General features: G+C 42.2%; 1 protein-coding gene across 4 annotated transcripts in view; it reads left to right on the forward strand.

Annotated features, from left to right (window-relative positions):
* Positions 1-1,719: 1,719 nt before the first annotated feature.
* pde8b (phosphodiesterase 8B) overlaps positions 1,720-25,163 on the forward strand; it is a 42,029-nt gene continuing 18,585 nt past the window's right edge. The window contains exons 1-5 of one of the 4 annotated variants that reach the window (XM_027282095.1): positions 1,720-1,963; positions 16,263-16,319; positions 21,652-21,842; positions 24,018-24,077; positions 25,028-25,085. In XM_027282095.1, the coding sequence (XP_027137896.1) occupies positions 1,910-1,963; positions 16,263-16,319; positions 21,652-21,842; positions 24,018-24,077; positions 25,028-25,085 (420 nt within the window). In that variant the 5' untranslated portion in view covers positions 1,720-1,909. Of the gene's footprint in view, positions 1,964-6,080; positions 6,366-9,578; positions 9,694-16,262; positions 16,320-21,651; positions 21,843-24,017; positions 24,078-25,027; positions 25,086-25,163 lie in introns of those variants that run through there. The other 3 variants (XM_019265078.2, XM_027282096.1, XM_027282094.1) reach the window with 3 other exon arrangements.

A 25,163-nucleotide genomic window follows, 5' to 3' on the forward strand; every position in this document is an offset into this window, starting at 1 on the left:
AAGAACAACCAGGATATGGGCTACATCATGGAGAAGCTGACAGTTTTGCAAAGGCAAATGGATCGTTTTGGAGACCAAGCCTGTAGCGGGTAAGAATGCAGCTACTGGCCCCACGACCAAACAAATTCCAATCTTATCTTGACCTCCCCACACCTGCAGGGCCTTGGCCAAGGCTTCTGCTGGAATAACAACTCCCCCGGAAGATCACTACAGCGAGACGCTCTTATGCCCCCTGCCTCCCCCACCACCTCCCACTGACACTTGTTGACTGTTCTGTCATGACCCTGATCAAGGCTGTCTCCAGAGCAACTGCCACGCCGTCGCCATAACATCTGCGGACCGAGACTCCTGTTTTCTTCTGTCAAAGAGAGATAAGGAATCTCATCCATTGAGGAAACAACCATTGATAAGTTCATCCGTCCACATGTCTGCACCCTGCAAGAAAACTGCAAGTGTATGTGAATGATTCGCCGGAGTCGCATCATTGCATGAACTTTACATGACTACTTGTGCTGATGAAAGGAAACCAACCAGTTCCACAGTTTCCCTCAGCTCCTTTGAGCATTTTAGCACCTTTGTGTTTGTTGTTTTGGTTTTACAGCCCCGAACTTTACTGTTTTAGGCTCAGCACTCTCATCAGCGTCATTCTGGGTTCATGCTGGTTTGTTTAGCTAAAAACTCTGATAAACCCACTAGACCCAGCAGATATTTAACGTCTAGCTGCTGAACATAATGGAGCGTTTAGCAACTAAAGAGCTAAATATTTGCCTCAAGAGGTGTTGGAGATGAAAAACAGAGCTTAAAGAGAGTCAGTATTGGGCATGAATACAACCCTAAATGTATACTAATGTTGCTCTGTGTATAAAAAGCAATAATCTGACAGCTTGTTTCTCCCGCCCCTGTGTGGCCAAACAGTGTTGAGGTTTAATGATGTTGTACTTGCTGGATAATTTACTATAAAGTATGAAGCCATGACACATCACGCTGTGGTTAATCAACTTCCCAGAGGTGTTCACAACAGTTGCATTATCCATGAAAACAAATATTTGGGTTCAGGTTTACGACACAAACCTGGCAACCCAAACATTGATAATCCAGAGAATATTTAAATGTACTTGTAAATGTAAATGTACTTTATTTATACAGCCCTTTACAACAGTCCTTTCGGTGTACCAAAGTGCTTTACAGTAGACAATAAATAACGAGAACAATAGGTAAAAAACAAACAAAATAAAAACAATAAAAACAATAAAATGCAACAAAATCGACTTAAGTGACTTTTAAACCATGTTTCAAAGTGTTAAAAAATACAATCTGAAAAGCTGTCAGACAAATGCAGTGGAGTAAAAAAGTAGAATATTTTCCTCTAAGATGAAGTGGACTCAAGTATCCAATCCACTTTATTTATATAGCGAACACAAGGTTTCCAAAGTGCTGCACAATAAGATAAAACACAATAAATAACACAATGGAAACACAATGAAAACATGAAGTAGACAATAGAAAGATGAAAAACAATAAAATCAAATCAAATAAATAAAAAGCACTACCCGCCGCACAAGATAAAAAATAAATAAATAAATAACTAAATAAAAATATGCATGTATACAGTAAAGTAAGTAAATGTACTTAGTTACATTGCACCACTGCATGCCTGGCTGAGGACACTAGGGCCACACGGACACCCAGCCTGCCGGCGCCGTCTGAACCCAGAAAGGTTTTAAAGTTCAGGGGCCGAACACTGAAGAAGTCCAAGTGATCCAGCAGTCGGTACCTGCGGGACACCTCGTACCTCGGCAGCTATTGACATACTCATCAGAAACTGTATTTCATATGTGTCGGTGCAAACATATACTCCACATTATTCTGATTTCATAGTGAAGGACAGAGACGTCGTGGGCTTAAAGACATGAGTGGACTGTCAACACAGCAAAGTGCTTTATTTCCCAATGGACCGCGAAAGGTAGGAGCTGGCTGCTGTGCGTAAAAGTTCGTGTTTACAGTGAGAAAACACTTTTTAATCATTCATGTTCAGAGTTATTAACTTAACGCAAACTGTCTATAAATTATATTCAGTGTCAAAATCCCCAAAACAAACAAATACAAATCAAATATGGAACTGTTGTTGGTTTTAAAGCTGAGAAAGTGGACAGGAGAGTGTGGAAACATATTATAGAGCCAAAATAAACTGTATATATATGCTGTTAGTCTGTCTGGATATTCCACCTATAAAGTACAAATTGCTGAAAATATATTTACTTTTTTAGCTCTTTAAAGTGACAAATGTTTCAGGAAAAGCTCTTTAACTCCAGAAAAGAAGCATGGCTGAAGTTGCTAAATGCACTTAATGATGGGAAGTGTAACATGTCAAATTAAGCTTAATTAAAACAGCTGATTTTGTGATTGTGGTGGTTGGCAGCTTGCTCCTTTTTGTATTTGTGGTTTTCTGGGCTGCCAGCTGAAATGTGAAAGTACAAAGATGTGCCACATTAATATGATGGTGATATTCAAAATATGCAGCTAATGTTCACCTGAATATTGTGCTTTTTTATGTTTAGTTTGAGGTTGTTGGACATGTGTGAGGCCTGCCACCAGGGGGCTGTCTGCAGTCTCAACAGGACATAGTGCTGAGCAAGTTAAATAACATGTGATGTACACAAATAACCAAGCAGACAATAGTTTATACTCAAACAAGTATTTAGATACTTTACTGACTCTATGAGTACAATTCCTCCTTAAGTACAGAAGCTACATATACACCAGGTATCATAAGTGAAAGTACTCTGCAGAAATGATTCTAGTATTATTATGTGTACTCAGCTTTTTAATGTTGTTTAATGTGATATGATACAATAACTCATATTTTATAAGCCAATCACATGTCACGTCTCATGTAAAATTTTAATTTATGAAGTAACTTTTGACTATATCTATAAAAAAACTAGAATATTTCTCTCTGAAATGAAGTGGAAGCGTGAAGCAGGAGAAAATACGTCATTCTTTTCTTTTAACAGCTCCTGCAGTAGTGTGTGTGTGTGTGTGTGTGTGTGTGTGTGTTTTCTCCTTCTTCACGTCGTACGTTGGAGTTCAGAGAAAGTGTTGGGACTACTTTCCCCAGCAAAGTCAATAAATCAGCTCTCCGTCTGGTTCTGTGGTGCGTGTGGCTAAAACAGTGGATGAAGTGACTCTGAGTCTTCTCAGCGTCACTCACTGAAATCATACGCTTTGCTTGAAAAATCCCGACCTGGACACAAGCCAGGCCTCCTCGTACGCGCCGTGTCATTTCTCAGGCTACAAACCATCGTACAATAAGAGTGTGTATACTTAAATACATTCTTTACTGCGCCGCCAGATGAACTGTGTCTACGCGGAGAGACATGATCCAGTGTTTCCTGTGATGTAGAGGAGTTAGATACTAGATCATTCAAGCATAACTGTGGACCAGTAATAAGCAAAAAGATGCTGCAGATTTAATCCTTCACTTAGAAATAATTAAACCTGCTTTAACTGAAGTTTTGGCAGAAGAAATAAGTGTGAAGACGACATATTTAAAGGCTATGTGACTATTCACACATCCAGCAGATACAGAGTAACATTTAGAGTTGTGTTTGTGTCCGCCTGTTGAGTATAAGTCCAATATCAACTCTCCTTTTAGCTCCGTTTTTGGTCTCCACCAGCTCCTCGGCTCTTAAACGCTCCGCTGTGTTCTCCACCTGGTTGCTAAGTTGCTCAAACTGCTAACAGGCCGTCATCAGTGGGTTTATCGGAGCTTTTAGCTGAACACAGCTCCCTGCTGTGGCTGACAAATGAAACAATAACAGTAAAGTTATGTGCTTTGAAAAACCAAAACATTAAGCTGAAAGATGCTAAACCGCTCTGTGGAGATTAAGGGAACTGCAGTCGTTACATTTATGTCATCACATGATCGTTTGCTGATACAAAACATATTGATTACAGCTGCTTTAAAGGCTGAAGACCAAGCTGAAGCCTGGCCACCGCACACAGCACTGTGAAGCCTATTAGAGGTTTCCAAAATGAATAGGCCATTAATTACTAAGTGGATCCTCATTAAGCAGTCAGCGAATGAAAGATTGAGTTATCCAAAACTACAAATATTTGGCTTCAAGTTTGAAACACAAGAACTGACTTTGAAAGCAAGTTTTAAAGTCTTGTTACATATGAGTTTGTCCCGTGCAGCGCTGGCGATGAGAGGAACAGATCAGGCTATAAATAAGGACAAATCCTGGAAGCGCTGCCACTAATGATTGTTTCCTTTATCTGATAATCTGCCAAGTACTTTTTTAATCTATGAAATGTCAAAAAAAATAATAAATAAGATATTAAATCTCAACAACATACAATGAAAATACTGGAAACTGCTTCCAACCAGTGAAATGATAAAACTTTTACCAAAACACTGATTACACAACTATTTGCTTCGTCTCTACATCCAAGAAAAATATTTCAGTTTGTTTGAATTGTTTATTTATTTTTCATTTATTTACTTATCATTTTCTTATTTATTGTTTATTTTTATTTGCCAGCTAATGATCAGTCTTACTATATATTATACCATATACTATATATACTATTTCTTTAAATATGTACACACATTTACTATTATTATATCTACTATTATTTTACTATACCCCTGTATACACTTTTCATATTTTTTAATAGTGGTATGTCCTATTCATACAGTGATACCTCTTCACAGTGTATAGTACATTTAAATATACTTTTAGACAGCACACTTATTCATATTTTGTAATATTTTATTTATATCACTTCAGTTTTTACTCATAATATTATTCTATTGTATTTATTTATCTTATTTTTATCTTCTACATCTAGCACCGTGATTACAACTAGTGACCCACAAACTGGAAACTGTATCTAGATGATATGTAGGCGCATGTTTTGATATAAATCATTAGTTCTGATTTATAAAACATGCATTGATAGTGACGGAGCTGTAGATTCATTGTTCATGCAGACGTGTGTCCGGCTCTGGCTTTTCTTCGTCACACATGATAGCTGAAGGTGAATATCTTTGAGTTTTGGACTGTTGGTCAGAAAAAAACAAGCAACTTGAACACGATAATTTGGGATTCGAGGAGTTGTTCTGCATTCGAACATCTCTAACACGTCTGCTACTTCATCTGTCCTGTGTACAACTCAACAGAGAATCAAGGACAGACGGTCCGGGCTTGTTTAATACTTGCTGATATCTTTCCTTTTCCAATGTCCGATGTCAAAGGTCAGCATGCAGCAGTTTGTGAAAAAAACACACAGCTGCACAATTTCTGCAAAAAAACAAAATAAGATCATATGAAGAAATCTATAATGCACGAGGGGAGCGGTTTGTACTGTAAGTGGCTTCTTCATCAAACCTCCATTACTCTGATAGCATTGTGTCTGATCCAGTGTGGTGAGGCTAAAAACAATGACCTCTGCAGCCAGGCCAAGGGCCTCAGGGGAGATTAAAGGGTCATGATGGAGGGATGTGATATAATGTTAGTGTGATGGAGAGGGAGGGAGGGAGGGAGAGAGAGAGAGAGGGGATGGACCGTGGCCAATCATCTGCAAGCAGAATAACTAAAGTACAGAGGAGATTTCATGAAGCCAGGGACTCTCCATGGACCTGAAAACGCAAAGCATGCCACGGAGGAAGAAGACGGAGGTGATGCTGAAGAGCAGCCAGGTGGTTTAGTCCTTTCACGGATGGTGCAGGCCATCAGCTGAAGCCTCAGACTCCTTTTGTCCTGAATATGAGATCGGAATCCGAGATTCTTCAATAACGGAGGAGGCTGAGGAGGAACCGGGATCGACGGGACGCGTGAATTAAACAATCAACCCAACACCATCACGTTTCTCTTCCCCCCTCCACCCTCCACCCTCCACCCCTTCATGTGCTCAAACGGAGGTGTGTGGAGGAGAGAGCGATCCGAGCGCGCAGCAGCCGATGCCCGGAGCCAACAGCAGCCCGCGGTGCAGGCAGCTGTGGACGACGGGGAGGTGGTACCCAAGTGTCGGTGTTTATTCTCCGGGCTCCGGCTCCGGAGGCGCGTCGCTGAGGTATGGGCTGCGCTCCCAGTATCCACGTCTCTCAGAGCGGGGTGATCTACTGCCGAGACTCAGACGAATCCAACTCCCCGCACCAGACCACCACCATCTCTCAGGGCACCGCGGCCACGTTACACGGGCTCTTCATCAAGACCGATGCGGCCGAGACCATCCCCTCCGTCATCACCTACCAGAACCGGCACTCTCGGAACAACTCGTACCGGGATCGCAAGGCGGAGAACAGCGGAGGACACATCCGCATCGAGGCCGAGACGCAGACCAGCCACACCAGCGTGAAGGTACGGTGCAGTGAAACACGGTGTTTGGTGGCACAGCATCATCATCATCATCATGTGTGAAGATCACGCACGTGAGGAGGCCTGTCGGTTTGTTTGTTTGTTTGTTTGTTACCGGAGGAGGCCCGAGCCTTCAATCACAGACGTGTCCATCAGCCCCTCACTGCAGACATCAGTGTGCAGCTGATCACTTTAATGTGATATGTCAAATGACAGGGAGAGATGCATGCAGTAAATGTCAGACCTGCTCATTTATTCATAAGAATGCTGAGCAGTCAGTCAAACATCTGACTTATCTGTCTGCAAACAACACCACAGATGCACAGATATGAAAATGATTTATAACGCATTGTAACGTGGCTTATTAATGCACAGCTTCTCCGTCTGTGCACAGGGTGTCCAGATCTATTAATAAGCACTTATATCTACCTACAACTACCGCTAATGTAAAGTGTCATGAACCGTTTATTAAATGCTCAATGCATAGGGGGTAAAATAAAATGCAAAGTGTGACTTTAAAGCTACAACTGCTGCTGCTATAATGAGTTATAAACTATTCATTCAGTGTTTATATCATGGCTTCTAAATATGGGAACTTTGACTCTGACTCTACAAGTGTTGCTGGAGTTTTGACCTCCTCACACGGTTTCTTTTGCACCGTGGAAGTCCCGCGTCGACTCTCTCATCCAGCCTGAATGAGCGCTATAAGAAAAGCCTGTTTGCAGGCTGATGCTTGTTGTCTAGAAAACAGAACACATTGTCACATGTGCATCCAAACCGGAGCAGCAAGTTACAGACAGCGTGCCTCAGAGTGTCAAAGCATCACCTGAGGTTTGGCGACTTGTGTTCATCACTTCAGGACAGCTTGTTGCATCAGGCTGCTTAATTATTAAACATAATATAAAGCAGAGATGAAGTTCTTAACTCAAGGTGCACTTACTCGCTTTGTTTCTGCAACTTTTAACCACGTCTCAAGCTCTTTTCCTCGTCGGAGGAAGTGTGTGATGACAAAAGAGCTTTGAGGTCACGGTCGCAAACACAAAAAGATCGAGCTCCCATTAACATGAGAGAGTCTCTAAAACTCAGTAAACCGCATTATTAATGAGTATTAATGAGTAAAGCGTTCAGCTGGAAGAGGAGGGGAGGAGGGGGGATCACATCCTCAGAATAAAGATCATAAACTTGTGTGCAGTTGTGTACATGTCTTGTCATGAGGGAGCATGTGAACAGATACTTCTTCATATTTATGATCGAACCCCAGAGGATGTAGCTGTGTTTTGTTAAGAAGTCGTGTAGCAGATGATCGTGTCATCAGACCCTCAGAATAGATTAACCCATTCAGGCCTGGACACATCCTGCGATTATAAACTTTGCTTTATTTGATTTTTACGCTTTTGGGTTTGCAAATTTTTGGGGGGTATTTTCTCCTCTGGTCCTGATATGGAAGAAAAATTGGCGCAAAATGAATCGGAAGTGGATTGAATGAAAATATTTATTCACTCTAACAGGATGCTGCAATCATAGAATAGGTTACAACAGCAATTTTATACCTTTTATAGATTTGTGGTTTAGGGTTGCACAAATAGCGTGTGTGTTTACGTGTGTGTGTGTGTGTGTGTGTGTGTGTGTGTGTGTCAGCTGTTACTTCCCTCAGTTCCCCTCCATCGCTGAGGACTCACAGAGGATCAATGATACCATTTATTATTAAAACCATCTGCCTTTCCCTGCAGGATCTTGATAATCTGCCATGGTGTTGATCACGCTCCCATGTGTGTGTGTGTGTGTGTGTGTGTGCATACGTGTGTGCATGCTTATATACACAAGTCATTTGTTTACCCCTCTGGTCAGTACGGCAGGAGTGTGAACAGTCGCATGTGAGGGAGCTGATGCTGGTGGCCCGTACAGATCTTCCTCCAGGGCGTCTCACACAGTCGCTGACTTATAAGAATATACAGACGGGGAGCATGAATTATCACTTTCTTAGCAAGTTCAGTGATCGTGAACAATGCGGGTTCTGTGTCCGGACAGGAAAAAAAACTCTTACGAAACTAATTCTAATGAACACACTTCTTCTAATCGGACAGAGGCTTCTTTGTAGGCTCTTCTTTATTTGTTGGTTTTTGCAAACAGACTGATATTATTGAGGAAAGAAACAGAATTATAACACAAACCATGTCGGCTGGTTGGTGACGCTGTCTAGATGAACAGGTTTTAAAGATCTTAGCAGGAAGTTAGAGGACTAAACCGCCAGAAAACTGTTGATTCGAGCCAGTGACGGTATGAAAAATGGACAGCGTATGCGTGACATCACATCCTGCGGCTGAATGAAGCCTGGTTGCTCAAACAAGCCACCTGTGACAGCACCCACCTGTCAATCAAAGCGTCCACGCTCTTAATCCTGCATAACTTTAAGCCTTAATATAATGTGAACAGGTGAGTTGTATATAAATTCACCCTCAGTACAGTTGTCATGAACGGGGAAATTAGCTACAGAGACCAAAACTGTTTTTTGTACCAGGCTGTAAACATGTTTATTTCTGCTGTGAAACATGGGGACTTATGGAGACTGACTCACTTCTGGAGCCAGCCTCAAGTGGACGTTAGAGGAACTGCAGTTTTTGACTTTTCTAGCGCATAAGATCTAAAAGGAAAGCACGTATTCTGACGCTGCTCTGCAGGTTACACATTACAATGTATGAAACAAAGCGTGTAAATACCAGGCCTGGAATTTTATCATTTTTTAAGGGACGGCTGCTCGACCCTCTGTTGATTTACTGAGCGCACACGTAACACTTCTTGGGTCGCTTATCATCTTTCTTACCTCAGATCAGTCGATCTTCTCGTCTCAGATCAGTCTCAGCTTTGCAGCGTTGGCACAAGTCTGATGTAGTCTCCTGGCTTCTGCTCGCTTTATGTAACGTTCAAGACTTGATGTCGCCCATTAAGAATTCACAATCTCAACAAGACACACGTCTAAAAAAATGTATTAACAGGAAAGAGCAGTGCAGACGGTGATGGCATAGGATCTTTTGAGTAGTCTAATCCTTCATGATGTCTCAGAAACGAAACAAGGCAGTCCAGGAATCATGTTTTACATCCACACTAAGCCTGATTAATCATGAAAACTGTGACTGAGTGAATTTTCTGTGTGTGTGAGCGTCATTTTAAATGTCAGTGTTGTTGTCTGAGGTGGGCGGGACCTAAACTCAACCTGGAGAGGCACACCTGAGCTGCTCAGTGTTTGTCTGCTGCAGCATGCTTCACGATCCACTATCAGCGTTTGATGCCAGGCAGCCTCGTTACGCTGGCTGTAAATTGATGCGTTTTGTGCGTAAGTTACGATTATTGAAATTATTTCTGATCAAACTGACAAGGAGTGCGATTTTGGATTTGCTTGTTGTTGTTGTCATTTGGTTTTGTAGCTTCAGAAACACCTGCAGTAGTCATCAGTGGTTCTCATGCTTTAAGTGGTGTGCCAGTACTGAACATAATAAACTAGATTCACTACTTTCTTGCAGTTTGTCTTAAAAAGTTTGCTCAGCATGTCAGTGTAGCAGCTCACCAACAGACAGACAGGTCAACTTTTTGAGATTTTGCCAGTTTTCCGAATGTTTCAGCGAGTGAGTGTACAGTAGACTTACATTGTTTTAAGCAACATTTCCAGATCTAGCCTTCTTAGTGTGGACATGGTTCGGATGTAAGAGGTGTGTGTGTGTGTGTGTGTGTGTGAGAGAGCGGGAATGTCATCCAGGCTGTGAAGTGGAAAATAGTTTGAATGGTTGGACTGGGACAACTGTTTATATGCAAAGAAGTTCCTGTAGGTGTGTGTTTACATGCATGTTATCTCAATGGAGCATAGTCTGAATTTTTATTACTCACAGTCATGTTTCCATTCTCCGCTTTTTTTTTTTCCTGGTGGTTTTGAAACGCAGCGCATAAGAATGGTCAGCATCAGGGATGGTGGCACTTAAGAGCAGGATGAGAAGATTCCAGTCAGGGAATAACAACCCGTCAAACAGCATAAATAAATATGAAGTCAGGCGGGATTCTACTCGCCAGGATACTCGTTCAAAAAGGTGTCATAGGTGATCGTATCTCTCAAGAATACTGTTATTTATTTCCACGCCAGCAGACAAAAGGAGAGAGTCAACACGTCACCGGTGATTCACAAGTTTGGCCAAATTAGATTTTCCAATGCGCCACGTCTTTTTGGATTAAAGCCTGACAATAAATTCACTTATTAAAGAATGGTCTTACATGATGTTAGCTGATAGTTTGCATTATACACTCGTAAAGTAAAGTACATCCGAGGCCGATGCCAATACTTTTGCAAGTATTTTAGTCACTGGACAAAATTGGAAGTTTGACCTGATGATGGTACTGGATGAAAAAAAAAAGTTACGGGATCAATCAATTCATCCTGAGAGGAACAGAAATGTCTGCACCGAGTTTTATGAAAATCCTTTTAACAGTTTACTTTGTTGACATGCTAGAAGAAAAGTCAACAAACTTTTGGAAACGTTGTCAGGGAATCTTGAACGTATGAACCAATCCAGCTAGAAGATGTTGAGAGATAAGTCGAAAACCTTCTGGAGGCGCTGAAGGAAAAGATGTTTCAGTCCGGTAAAGTGTTGGACTGACCAGGCTGCGAGCATTGGATCACAAGCAATCTATGTAAGCTGTTGTATTTTTGGAATTTCTTGCAATTTCTTGGTGGTTGTTGTCTACTATATATGCCATATCTGCAATAAGTTTTGGGTTGATACATCAGCTTGTTCTGCTTTGAACTAAGTGTGTAAATCACTGTTGGAATAATTGCACATTATCTAATAAAGCAGAGTAAACGGGGTTAGAATAGGAGCACGTTTGCACAAGAATCTGGAGTTATTTCCATCAGTTGTTGTTAAATAACGTTTTTTTTTAATCAACTCCTGTCGCTGCGTACAATAATAGCCTTCCACAGTGTGCTATTATTGGTAGCGTAACATCAAATTTGAAGGTTGCAGCCAAGAAGCCTGCTCACATGACAAAGTTAATCTGTGTCAAAATATCACTTGATCAGTGCGAGCTTATCGTGACTTCACGCTGTGGAAAGAAGCCTAAAGGAAGATGTACATGCACAGACCGAGGCTGACCTCAAGCGCATCGAGGCGGCGCAGAAGGCCACCCGCACTGCAGATAAGACGGGGCCTTGTTGCAAGGACTGTGATTCACGTAAACACCGAGGCCTGCTGTTAACACTGATGAGTAATATAATACGATTGAAACGGACTGCTTGGTATTTATCTGGCAATAGACAAAATTAGTCAAAATAACGTTTCGCCGACACAGAGGAAAGTGACATAATGCGCAGGATCAGAAGTCTCAGCCTCGCGCCGAAGGCCACAGTAACGTCATACTGTATCATTTCTGATTTCTAAACAGTCTGCGGAGTTTCAAAGTAAGAGCCACACACAAGGTCAAGTCTAGATGAGAGATACACCCCTCTTTGTCACTTACCCAAAATGATTAGACGTTGGCCTAAACAGCTCTGCCTGTTCTCCGGCTCTAACGTAAACCAACTTGTCATCTTTCTAATCTAACATCATTGTAAACAGTGAAAACACCTTCAAACGAACACGTTAAACATACCGTAACTTTGTTAGGTTTATTGCATTCTGGAGGATAAACCGCTGTATTAAATGTGCCATGAAATGCCTCCACAATGAAAGCAGTGTTTAATCTGTATCATAACATGTGCATACAGTATATGCAATGACATGATGTACCTGGGGCCCCTCTAAGTAATTAAGGGTTTATTTATACAGCACCTTTTCGAAGCCAACCTTATAACAAAGACTGTGGAATCAACTGAAGTGACTCCAAATGGAAAGCTCTGTAGAGTTAGCAATTAGAGACGCGAGGCAAAGATACTGCTGGAGGTGAAAGGGACACGTGCGTGCTCGGTGTTCTGGAAGACGATGCTCGTATTTTTAGATTCAGTGTAACTCAACGCTTACATATCATTCTCTCCGATGAGGATCACGAATAAACGCCTTTGGATCTATTTAGAATCGATGGAAAAAGATGCTTCCTGCCTGATAGTCATCCCGTTTTTTAAGTTTTCTTCAGTCTCAGAGTTAAGTATCCATGAGCGGAACAGCTAATACGGCAAACTTTTAATGTCACAAAGTGCTTCACGAGGGCATCATACGAGGAAGAGGTCACCCAACCCAACCAGTTTAAAAAGTGCAAAACAAAAAGCACAATACATATTGCAAATTTTTTTTACAGTTGTCTCCCCACAGTTCAACTCACTGACTCCATGGCAACATCTTGTTTACGTCCTCTAAATTACGGCTGTGATTATCCCCAACCAGAAGCGAGACAAGTTGTTTGGTTTCGTCAGTGTCAGACTTTAAAAAGCACTGATCTAACTGATCTAATAAGTTAATATAGAATCCGAACTATATAAAGGCGCCTGTGTAGTCTTACCATTTCTAAATTGGTCCCCTGGAGTACACAATATAAAAATATAAATCGACTCTGCCGAGCATATTACCAGGCGTGAGACTACGCTTCTAGTTGTTCCAGTTGAAGATTTCAGTTTATTATTGCACTCTCCGTGTTGTGTAAGTGGTTGCTGTAAAATGTTTTCATAATTACAGATCCTGGCTTTTATTCTATACTTTTCCCATGAAAACAGAGGTCATTCACTGCGGTTTAGTTCTTCTTTTGTCTCTTTCCAACTTTCTGATGTCTAATTTCTGTTCACTGAATATATATCCGTCTTTCTTGTCTTTCCTCACCTGCCTCTTGGTTGTCTGAGTTCTTATGAATCAATAAACTCTTCCAGCGTTTCTCATTCTTCCCCTCATCCATCCGTCTTTGTTCTCAGAGGCTTTTGTCTTTGTACTCAGTAAATCTTCCTTTGTCTATTTCCCCTTCCTGTATTTCCACGACTAGACTTTGTCACCTACTCGAAGACTAGATGGTCCTGTGACAACTTCACCCAACACTTCCTCCATCATCTTCTAGCTCCACGGACTGATCTCTCTCCAAATTGTTCTCACAGCGGTGATTACTGAGCTGTTCCCGTTTCTCCCGCCTTCCTTCCTGTCCTGTTTCACATCTGGCTGCATCCTCCTCAAGTAAAACAGAATTACTCATTTTCTCATGAAGCCAACCCGCAAACCCCTCTGACATCTTCTGGAGTCTGTGCTCCTTGTCATCGCGGAAGCACTCGACAATGATTCAGTTCTTCCATCTTTCATCTCGTGAGTCTTTTTGCTCCTCGTCTTTCTTGCTAACTCGGTGGACGTCTGGTTCAGCGCTCCCTCGGGTCGTCTCTTACTTTGACTGACCTCATTTCTTTGGACCTCAGCAAGATGGCTGCTGACAACATGAAAGTGATTACTGCTCAGACGTCCAAGAAGTCTCTTTGTACTCTGAGACAAACAACTGTGATGTGAGGTCCGCATGACTCTGCTTGCTTATGGTTTGTTTAGTTTGCTTTAAAACGCCTCTTAAACGTCTTCCATGTCAAAGTCCAACATCTGGCCCCTTCAGTTCAAACCTGGATACAGATTTTCTGATTTGACGTTACCCACAACCCATAAAAAACTGTCAAAAATCAGTGTTTTTGGATCTTCCGCTTCTTTTGTTTAACTTAATTTGCATTAAAGTCCTTAAAAGTTCAGGAGTTAAAGTTAAAGAACATTTCGGCCTCCTTCTGCCGGCTTGTGGTTCAACGTCACACCACCTCCTTTGCTCGCTGATGAATCGTGATTCATGCGGCGGTCAAAAGGGTTCGGTCACTTGAATGTAAACACATGTTTGTTGTTTCGTGGCTTTTGCTGAAACGACTCATGCTTTTTTTTTTTTTCTTCAGTCTTCAAATGAAGCTTCAGCTTCCATTTTCTGATCTCGGATAGTATCTAGCTTTCCTACGATAAGGCGCTCGCACTTAAAAAGTAACTGTCAATCAATTTTACTCAAAGATTTTTTGAGAAACAGCCTTCACACCTGCTTCCTGGTCACTTTTTACTGTCTATGTTCTCATGATGCATTATGCCAGGCATGGGCTGTCTTTTATTTGGATGTGCAGGACAAACAGACACATCGCTGAGGACACTGTGTGTTATTTAAAAACTTATTTTCTCAATCAGCCTCTTAATACGAGTGATGAACTTTAGAGACTTTCCTTTGTCCTGATTAGAAACATGATGTCACAAACATGCACCAATCACGACACTGTATTTTTTTTACTCCGCTTCATTTGTCCGACAGCTTTCTATACTTTTTCTGTCACGTGTTTTTAAATCTGGTGAATATTTATGACAAACCTTTTAAAAATCCTCTTGGATTATCTGGAAAACGCATCATCACGAGGCTGAAAATAGGCAGTTTTTTTTTTTTCTGAGCTCACAAGACGGTGACGCTACAAACATTACGACGATCTTACAGACCATGATGCACTGCTGCAGCTTAAACTAAACTAAACAACAGTATGTAGAGTTAAAATGAACTCAAACATCCACAATCCAAAAACATCACACAGAATAGGAGGTGAACGTTTTACTACACATTAAGTCCTTTTTCTCATACTTTAAGTAGATTTTGCTGAGAGTACATGCAATACTTCCAACAAATGCAGGAATTTCAAAGTGAGGTTAAAATGCTTCATGAATCTTTATCTGCTCTTTGAACGTGAGACAACATCGGACACTGTGCCTGTCGGTAAAGCCGTTGTGTGTGTTTGCCTGCAGCTGTGTGTGTGTGTGTCTGACAAATGTATTAGTTTATTCATACGTTTATTTATCTCAAAGTGAGCTGATTTCTTCATGTGCAGCATTGATGGCGTCAGTGGTTGGTAGTGGCTCTCTGAGATTAGATGTGGCCTGAGGTATGTCCACCTTTTTTTTTTTTTTTTAAAGCCTAATTACCGCTGACAAATAATACCAATGTGCGGTTGAGTCACCTGTGTGTGTGTGTGTGTGTGTGTGTGTGTGTGTGTGTGTGTACCTCACTGCTTTAGTCATACGGCGGCTGCTGCTGCTGAAGTATGAGTTTGTGCGTGCCGTGCATTATTATGGAGCTCGTGCCTCGAGTAGAATTAACTGAAATCCTCCTCCTGCCTCTGTCTTTATCTCTCCTCTCTGTTTTTGTGGATACCTCACAGATATTTTGCTCAAGCTTGAGAGAGAGCTTTTAAATCTGGAACATTCCCATGTGGGTTACAAGTGTGTCACAAACCACACGCTCTTACAAAAACCCGCCAATGAGCAAAAACTGACTCACCGACACTCCAAAATACCTGCTGGTTAAATCCCGGGCACGACACATGAGGAGTGTCGTACCGTGATGCCGTATGATATGGCACACTGCTGATTCATGTGTGGTGTAAGCATGTGTGTGCATGCATATGCTCAAAGGATGCACATGTAGCTGCTTATTCACACCAGAATGACGCATGGGGTTAAGAAGCCTCTACACACACACACACACACACACACACACACACATATATATATATATACAGCACAGAATGTGATGCTCCTGCAGTAGGATTATGCAAGTAAACCTGTGACTGTCTGCTAATACCTTCTAAAGATGTTTGCCGTGGACAGCTCCGCTCTGGGCTGCTAAAGCTGCATGTAAATATCCACGTGTGCAGTGTAGGAGACTGTGTCTGTGCCGAGCAACCTGGATATGTGTTTTCACTGAGGAGATACTCGTCTTGGTGTTGTCTGGATTTTTAAAGCTGGAAAGATTAAAGGTGGTCAAATAATAATAATAATAAAAGCAATATGCCAATATGCTTCTGGACATCAATGGTAAAATGGTAAGCAGAGTTTTTTCTTGCTTTGCTTTGTGTGTTTTATGTGTTCTGTTCTTGACAGTCTCGTCTCTTGTTTGCAGGTTTCAGCTACAGAAGAATGTGTTGGGCCTATGAGACTGACTCAGGAGCCAATTCAGGTAAGAGTGAAACAGACTTTGTTAAAAAAAAAAAAAATCTGGACTCACGTTATGCTTGTAAAATGTTTCATATGTTTTGTTTTGTCCAGAAAAACTAAAGAAAATATTCAGTTTACAGTGAGATGTGATGAAGAAAAGCAGCAGATGCTCCAGTTTGAGTCTTAAATCAGAGAATATTTGATATATTCTTTAAATTAATCAATTAATTAATTCTGAATATAGTTTCAGCTCTTGTTATTTTCGTTGTTTTTGCCCCCGATGTTTGTTGTCAAAGTGTTAAACACACAGTTATAAGAATAATACGCTCCCAACAAAATCATGAATGAAATGATTTACAGATTTAGCTGTGCTTGTGTATGTACACTACAACGCTGTTTAAACTGATCACCAATAAGACTGTTTGTGCTGTCTGCGGGTCGTGTCAGGATTTTCTTCAAACATGATCTTTCTTCTAGGAAAAGCAGTCACAGCTTCCCGGTGTTAACGGGGCTTGAAGCGCCCATGTTCCACAGAATCTTTATGTAAGCTACTCGTACAATCTTAAAGGATCGGTTTTCACGTCCGTCTTAACAGAACAGTCAACGACTGAGACAGTCTGCACGCACCTCGCTCTGTGGTGTCAGTCACTCAGTCCGTCAAGAAGTTGGGAATATTGCGAGGTGAGGTGGAGTTGAGTCAGGGATTGCCTGTGCTCATCCTCTGCTTGGGGGATTAGGCCATGTGCTAGTCAGATTTATCCTTATGTAACAAAGAAACTAAGAGTTCTTGGAGGTTACCAGCTGGTTGAGACGCAGGTACACCACAAAGCATTCCTCCGTTCTGGCAGCTCTTACCTCGGGAATCAGCTACTTTATTAGGTGCTTGTTTATGGCTTTGATTTGATTTTTTTTTTCGAGCTGCGCCTGTTTGACCGATCTCCAGGGGTTCAGCTCAGTTCCTACTCCAGTGCAGTGATGTGAGAGGCCTGGCATGCCACTCATGTTCATGCCGAGCTACAGTATCCTGCTCTATCCCTCCTCCTCCTCCTTATCCGCCATGCCAAATAACCCCGCACCAGGAATCTGTGGCAGGGTGCAGGCAGGTGGAGGGACCAGAGGCTTTTATTAAAAAGCCGTCTAAGACGTCGTCTCATGCCCCATAAAACCCTTCAACTGCTCTCCCAAATCAGCCCAGCTAAAGTTGCACATCCAGCCTTCTGCCGGATCCGTGACCTCTCCTGCTTCACTCCTTCCACTCGCAACGGAGAGATGAAAAGAGGGAGATAAAATGCTCGGCAGGAGAGAGTTATATATAGTGAGTTTTCCTTGACATTTACTGTTACTGCCTCGCAGCCCTGGAGAGTTTCAACCTCTCCAGATACCTCCTCCGTCAGTTTATCTAATGATTCATGGGTTTCACTTATTACACAGATAAGAGGAGGTAAAGTAACACGCTTGTTGCATGTTGTTATATTTCCCCACGTGTGTGCAGTATATTCTGTGTGTGATGTTAATTTAACCTTTTAGCACACATGACGGCACGTGGACTGCCAGTGCAGGAAATATAAACACAGAAGAGCTGAAACTATGAGTTAGTTCATTAATTAGTAGATTGATTGGCAAAATATCATCATATATTTGAGGTTTGAGGGAGCCACAGGTCGGATTCGAACCCTGGGCTTCTGCAACAAGGACTGAGCTTTCTATCTTTGAGTTTTATTCTCTTTAATGGACAAAACAAAATAATTTAGTGAGTCAGTTTGGATTTAAAGAGCAGCAACAAGTCGATGAGGTCTCTTTTAAGTTAATGTTGTCACTTTGTGTCATAAAAAGAATCCAGACAAAAGAATAAACAGGTGAAACCTTCCTTCATGACATGCCGGCATCAGAAATAGTCCATATGTTTTAATTTAGGTGCTCCGCCCCTCTAAAGGGTTAACGGCTTGATTTATATCTGACGTGCTTTATGGGCTGTGCAAGCGTGATACAGCACGTGTGCTGCAAAACATTCGACTCACGCGGGCTTTCTTCAACTATTTGAGGTGGAAAGTTCATTCTTGACTTTGACAAAATAATCTTCGCCCGACGTCCGCTCACTGGCTCGGACGGAGGTTTCAGACGGCGCCGGTTATTTTCATTTTGGATTAATCCTGGAGATTATATCCTAGATTAATCATTCGATGGCTATAAAATGTCACAAATGGTGTAAAACGTCCTGAATATTGGTTCAAACTTCTTGTTTGAATCAATGATGTGGTTTGTTTTTGCTTCAAACAACTTGAACCGTAGAATTTGACGTCGATCAGCCGTTCAATTAACTTCAGTTCAACTCCAGGAAAAAGTTTCAAGTGTACCTTGAGTTAGATGTTTAACAAAGCGCACACATTATGTACAAATTGCACAGTGAATAATACAAATTATGTATCATTTTCTTGATGTTGCATAACAGAAAAATCTCCTGCACCCTGTTAATTATTTAAATTCAAACAGTGCTGGCCCCAGATGCACCAGCAGCACCTCCCTGGCTTCTATTAATGAGCTCAGACTTTATATTTTATACAGTCGTGTTAGATAACCTGGATCTCCTTCGTATACTATCTGATTCTGTTGCGCTCCCACACAGATAAAGTCCTCAAAGCTAGTTGGCCCGATGACACCTCTCTGCGTTTGGGAATCTCCCAATGTTAGATGGCATCTGGCCTGGTTGTGCAAACATGGCGGATTAACCTCTGAACTCTGATGTGAGTCAGCCAGCTGAACGCTAACTGTACAGTCATACAAAGCACGCGGCTGATGAGCGACCGTGCTGTTTATGCGCGTATGTAAAGGTTTAAATCATGTGTTTACTTTAAAGCCAGGTAATTGCGTAAGCGTACGTTCATTTGTTGTATCGTTTAAGGGTGAGTTACGTTCGAGGAAGCGTGCATCGAAGGCACACACACCGTTGGTGTGATGGAGTGCAGCCGTGTGTTTGTACATCAGACGGGAGTTTTTAAGACCGACGGCGCCTCCTACCAGGCTCGTCCTCGGTGACATATTTGGGTGGCAGGTCAGAGATCTGTGCGGTCGGCGTCGTCCCGGGGTCGACTGGGTACCGTGTGTGTGGAATTTCACATGTTAGCACCATGGTTACACAAAGCAGTGCCATGGTTACACAAGCCAGCACGGGATCAAAGACTGTGGACCTTTCACAGGCACTCACCAATACTAGCGCATTTTCTTCTTCTTCTTCTACATCTTCTCCTTCTTCTGCCCTTCTCACCTGTTCTTTTCCATATTTTCTGCCGTAAAGTTCTGCGTATGTAGATGTCACCTCTTCCTGATTTTTAAAAACCACACAGGAAGTGTGAGGAGTCATGACTTCAGGGCTCTTCTACTCTCTCTCTGCTGCACCTCCATGCACTCCCTCTGTCACTCTATCCTTTGTTGTCCTTAGAGGGGAGTCAGGGGGTGATGCTGCTGCGAGGCAGAGCCGAGTACTGTTGGTTCTGGCTGCAGACCAGCTGCTTGTGTGTGTGTGTGTATATATATGTGTGTGTGTGTCCTTACTGTATGTGTGTTGTATTCCCTCACCACTGTACCAAAGGTGGCTGGTGCGTTCGTGGTCAAAACACAGCGTGGGATCAAAAACAAGAGTCCGCGCTCTGCGGGCTTCGTGTCTGTTGGTGTGAAGCGGCTTTTCGTTTGGGATGATTTGCTGCTCAGTTGTTGTTGTTGAAGGAATAATTCACAGGGAGAAGACATCATGACGAAAGACAAAGAGGCGCCCTGCGCAGGCTGTCAGCCGTCTTCAAATGCCCCGAGCTGTGCATGTCACGAGACTGTGGGAGGGAATCCACATATGAAGGACAAATCCTCCTTCTGGTTCGAGGATCTGATGTCTCTTCTATATTTAGAAGAATTTAAACACTTCCACTGATCGCCCTCTATAAGAAACGGTACTCCTGCTCATGTTGAGTCACTGCTAATTGGCGGCTTTTTATTGTCAACAATTCCCTTGAAAGGGATGAAATATTAAAACATTTAGCGGGCAGAATTATTAGTGTTTCACTGTAGATTTGTCAGTTTTATTCATTGTTTTGTTCTTTTTTTTAAAGTCTGTGTAAAGGCAATTCTGAGATTTCTTTCAAATACATTAAATATGTTGGAAAACAAGATGATATATCACTGAGATGTGGAGTCAGAGGTTCAAACTGTTTTTCACCAGTTTTCAGTCTCAGGATTTTTGTGGGCGGTCCTTAAAGGGTGGCTCGATGACACGCTGAGGCCACCCTGAGCAGAGAGACAGAGATGAATTCATCTCAGCTCAGAGTGTTTCAAAGTTAGTCATGTTCATTTTCTGAACTCATCTGACACGTTTCAGTCGCTTCAAAACGGCTTCAGCGCCTTCAGAGGACACGCCCCCACAGTCCTGGAGCCGAGAACTAATTTTTACCTGATTTTGACACCTAATTTCATAAACTTGTCTCTGAACACACATTTATTCTGACTGGATCTTATATCTATTTATTATCCTGTGAGGGGGGCGGTGTTTAGTGTGTTAAAAAAGACCATGTTTTTGGACTATAAATATTGTTGCTGCCGTGGAGTATACACGTCTCCAAAAATAATACTTGGCTAAGATTCATGACCAGGATTTTCTTGCTGTGAGACAACAAAGCTAACCGTTTAGCCGGCGTGCCTCATGATAAAACCTGTGATATCTTTACTTCCACGCTTATTTTCCTTTTGCTTTGATTTGTTTCCTAACATTATTTGTATTTATTTCTCCGTCGGTTAGATCTGTTTGCATTCATAAGCATAAATTTGAACCTCTGAAACGTCTTAGAAACTCCTCCTTTCCTTTCCCAGTACTATGAAATATATTTTTTATGTATTTTCCACGATTGTCAGATACAATGCTCCACAAAGTACAACTCACTCCGCCTTTCTTCAAAGCTATCTGGCAGCCCGACGGTGTAATAAATCTGTGTGTCCAATTTCATTGCAAGGGTCGAAAATAGTCCACCCTCCGAGGGGAGTTGGGTGTTAAATGGTTAAATATCTCTGAGGGATGCTGTCACATCAGAGAGTTTCGCCATCGAGCCCAATCTAATCACGAATTTACATTTTCTGTCATGAAGAAAGAGGTTTGGCAGATACGCTGCTTCTACTCAGGCCCATAAATGTCAGTAACCTTTGTGTCAGGAGTGAATATTACAGCTGAAGTCTGGTTCTTGGATGTCTGCTGCTCTGGAGAATGTCCTGTCTGAGTAGTAAATGTAGTGGAGGCCTACTAACATAGATATTCTATAATTATCACCGTAGTAGCAGCGCTGTCTCACCCAGGCGTCCATTCCCTCCTGTCTTCTCAGGTCCTGCTGGTGTTCGCCAAAGAGGACAGCCAAAGCGATGCTTTCTGGTGGGCCTGCGACCGCGCTGGGTTCAGGTGTAACATCGCACGGACGCCCGAGTCTGCCGTCGAGTGTTTCCTGGACAAGCACCATGAGATTATAGTCATTGATGGACGCCACTCTCGCTACTTTGAGCCCGAAGCTGTATGCCGGTGAGCCTCACGCCTGTGTATATGTTTACTGTCCTGTGTGTTTGTTGTTTTTCCTATTTCATCTTTCTCACTGAGAGTTGCTGAGATGATTGATACCACACTTGGGTATGTTTGGTTAATATGACGCCGCTTAGCTTAGCTTAGCTTAGCTTAGCTTAGCTTAGCACGAAGACTGGAAACAACGTCTGGCGGCATCTGGAGGGAACAAAATCCATCTTCCAGCATCTTTTTTAAAGTTCAGCTGTCTGATTAAGACAGATCCGTCTGTAAAACCACAACTTGTCTTCAGTTTTTGTACAAATTAAACAAACAAGTTTGTCGGCTGTTTCCAGTCTTTATGCTAAGCTAAGATAACCAGCTGCTGCATGTAGATTCATATTTAAAGTACAGGCATGAGTCTTGTCAAGAAAGTGAATAATCTTACTTCCCGAAATGCTGACCCATCATCACCCATCATTGTGCTAGAATTTCTTCAAGAACTTGAACCGACGCAGTGATCTGGCTTCTTTCACCGACATGCATGTAAACAAAGAGTTTGAAAGGGGCTTCATCTGCCAAAAGGGTTGCAATGTCGAAAATAAACTTGACTTGACAATACTTGATGAGATTTATACCTAAAATCAGTACTATACAAGAAGGTTCAGTCTGTCAGAGAGTTGTTCTGTAAATAGCTTTTGGACTCTGTAGTGGAGGGCTTGTTGGTGCCATCTGGTGTTCACTGTGGGCACCGCAGGCGTCACAAACCTGAATCCTCAAACTGAGTTACTGGAATCTGTCAGCTCGTGTTCTTAAGGTTTCTCAGATTGGTGTTTTTTTTTTTTTTTTGCTCTGAAAAAGAAGCAGCGGTGGAATACCCGACGTCACAATTCATAAGAGGCTATTGAAAAAGAGCGGCACTCGAGTGAGCCTCGACTACAAATTGTGAGTTTGTTTGTTGACATGAAAGCTGGATAGTGGCCCAGGGGAACCGAGAGGAATACACACATGCAGAAGCCTGAAGAAAGAGGAGTGTTTTTCTTTCTTTCTTTCTTTCTTTCTTGTCCGTTCTTTTCCACAGTATTGAGAAAAAAAACAACTCCCTGGACGCTTTTCAGAAATCTCTTTTGATTGTAGAATAACCTCAATCACTCTTCGTTCCTGCCAGGGGGGTTAGTTCATCCCGGCACTACTGGTTTGTTCTAAGTTTGTCCCGTGTCACTTTGTGGCAAGATTTATTTAGGAAGTGTTCTTAGCTCTGTATTTTGTGTCCCGCTGTATGTTAGTTTCCTGACGTCAAAGACGAGCAGCTGTTCCTGAAATTGTCAATGATTCAGAACCAATTTCTGATTATTGAAAATAACCAATAAAAGCCGAGAGATGTTGTTGTTGTTGTTGTTCTGCTCTGAACAAAGGACTTGTGTTTTGGGGCATCTGAATGGGGATTCCCATGGTTCAAAGTGTGTCTCATGGTTGGCTTCATGCCTTCGTGAATACCTTCTAGGCATCATTACAAGGAAGTCTTTTTTTAATTTCTGTTTTAAGACGGTGGAATAGTGCGTATTCCACCCATTATCGTAAGCTAAGGCAACTTGTGTGTTTATTCCTGTCTTGATTTTTGCAGAGTTCGGGGCTGTAGTTGTTGTTAGATACAGAACACGCACATCCAAACTTCTTGGATACACTAAAAGCCACCACCATATATTTTGGGGAGTGATTTATTACAAGTGCTTCATGATTTCCCCGAGTAAAGGAACAGATCCATTTGTCTCTCCTGTCTCCTGATTACCACAGTTTGGCAGCTGCTCCTTCACTCCTCTCCTCGACACTCCGATCCTTATCCCCCATGAGGATCTCTGCCATCATCTGTTCCCTCTGTTCACCCCTCCACCCCTCTTTCATCCTCCATCACTGTCTTCTTTTCCTCCTCCGCCCCCGGGCCGCTTTCCCGTACGCTCTGCCAGCGGTGTGGCTTTGCGGCCGAACCTCTGAAGCAGATGTTGTGTTCGGTGTTTGCTGTGTAAAGAGCGAAGCCGAAATGTTCTGAACCTTCTTTTGTGGCGATGACATCACCCTCGATCTGCCCACATGTTTGTCCTGTACCTGAGTCCAAAGCCACTTCTCATGAGCTCAGAGTGTGAATGGAATGAACTCCCGCTGACTTTTTTTTTAATTCGCTTCATTTTGTTTTATTTCCAGGTTGCTCCGCGCCACAAAGCCCTCTGAAAACACAGTCATTCTAGCCGTGGTGCCGCAAAAGTAAGTTTGACTTCACTTTTTGAAGCAGTCACTGAAAACTTAAATTTCATATTGTGTAACATCAACAATAATCAAAGTTAACACTCCTTCAGTGAGTTAGCAGGACCGTGGGCCTCTCCTCAGTCATAGTTTAGCTTACTTGATGAGTTTTGCTCAATTCCTGGATAACGATGAGATCGTGATTACGTTATTTGATCCCATGGACACTCAACAGTTGAGCCAAGATAGCCTAATATTGCTTCAGACTGCACCGAGTACATGAAACAGGTCTGTCCTGAGGCCTGCGTGAGTTTCCGACTCTGGGAAAGTCAGTAAAGTACTTTAACCAAGTCTCACACATCTAGTCTACTGATCTCCTCATGATCACTAATGTAACACATATCTTTCACTTCCATCCCACCCAAAGAGGTCTGCCTCTCAAACCTCCTCCGTGTTTGGTCTCGTAGTCTTGATAAATTCAGTGTAAAGTCCGTCATCACAGCATGAGTCACGTCAGGCAGTCCACTGTGCCGTTTTCCTTTTAATGAAGTTCATCACAAGCTCAATGCTTCCTTCAGGATTTTCACATTAAAAGTCTTGCAGCCTTTCCTTTTTTTATGGGTAGGCTTTTAATGTGAAAGACAGCAAGAAGTAGAAAGAAATAACGACTTTAATTAGAGGATAAAAACATTATTTCTGTTAAACTCGGAGTATGCTTCAGGTCATTTTGATAATTGACAGAGACCAAACAACCCACCAGCTGTTGCTAAATCATGATTGGTCCACGAAAATACATGACATGTCCATAAATCTAGAAATTTTTCATATAAAAAGACTAAAACTGTTAGAAAATGCATTTCAGGGCCTTCAGACTGAACTGTTTTCATCTCGGTGTGGACCACTACGAGCATGTTCAGTGAAAAATGATTGTGGTTGCAGACGGTGATGGTTTCTTTTCTGTCTTTGTGTAGACCGGCTGACCAGGACGAGCCATCTGTTCTTCCTCTCCTCTGCGCTGGATTTAGCCGAGTACGTCTCCGACAACTCGCCTGAGCTTGTGACTGTGTGTGTGTGTGTGTGTGTGTTTGCAACAGACTGAATGTGTTG

This window comes from Larimichthys crocea, chromosome IX (assembly GCF_000972845.2).
Source record: "Larimichthys crocea isolate SSNF chromosome IX, L_crocea_2.0, whole genome shotgun sequence".
NCBI lineage: Eukaryota > Metazoa > Chordata > Actinopteri > Sciaenidae > Larimichthys > Larimichthys crocea.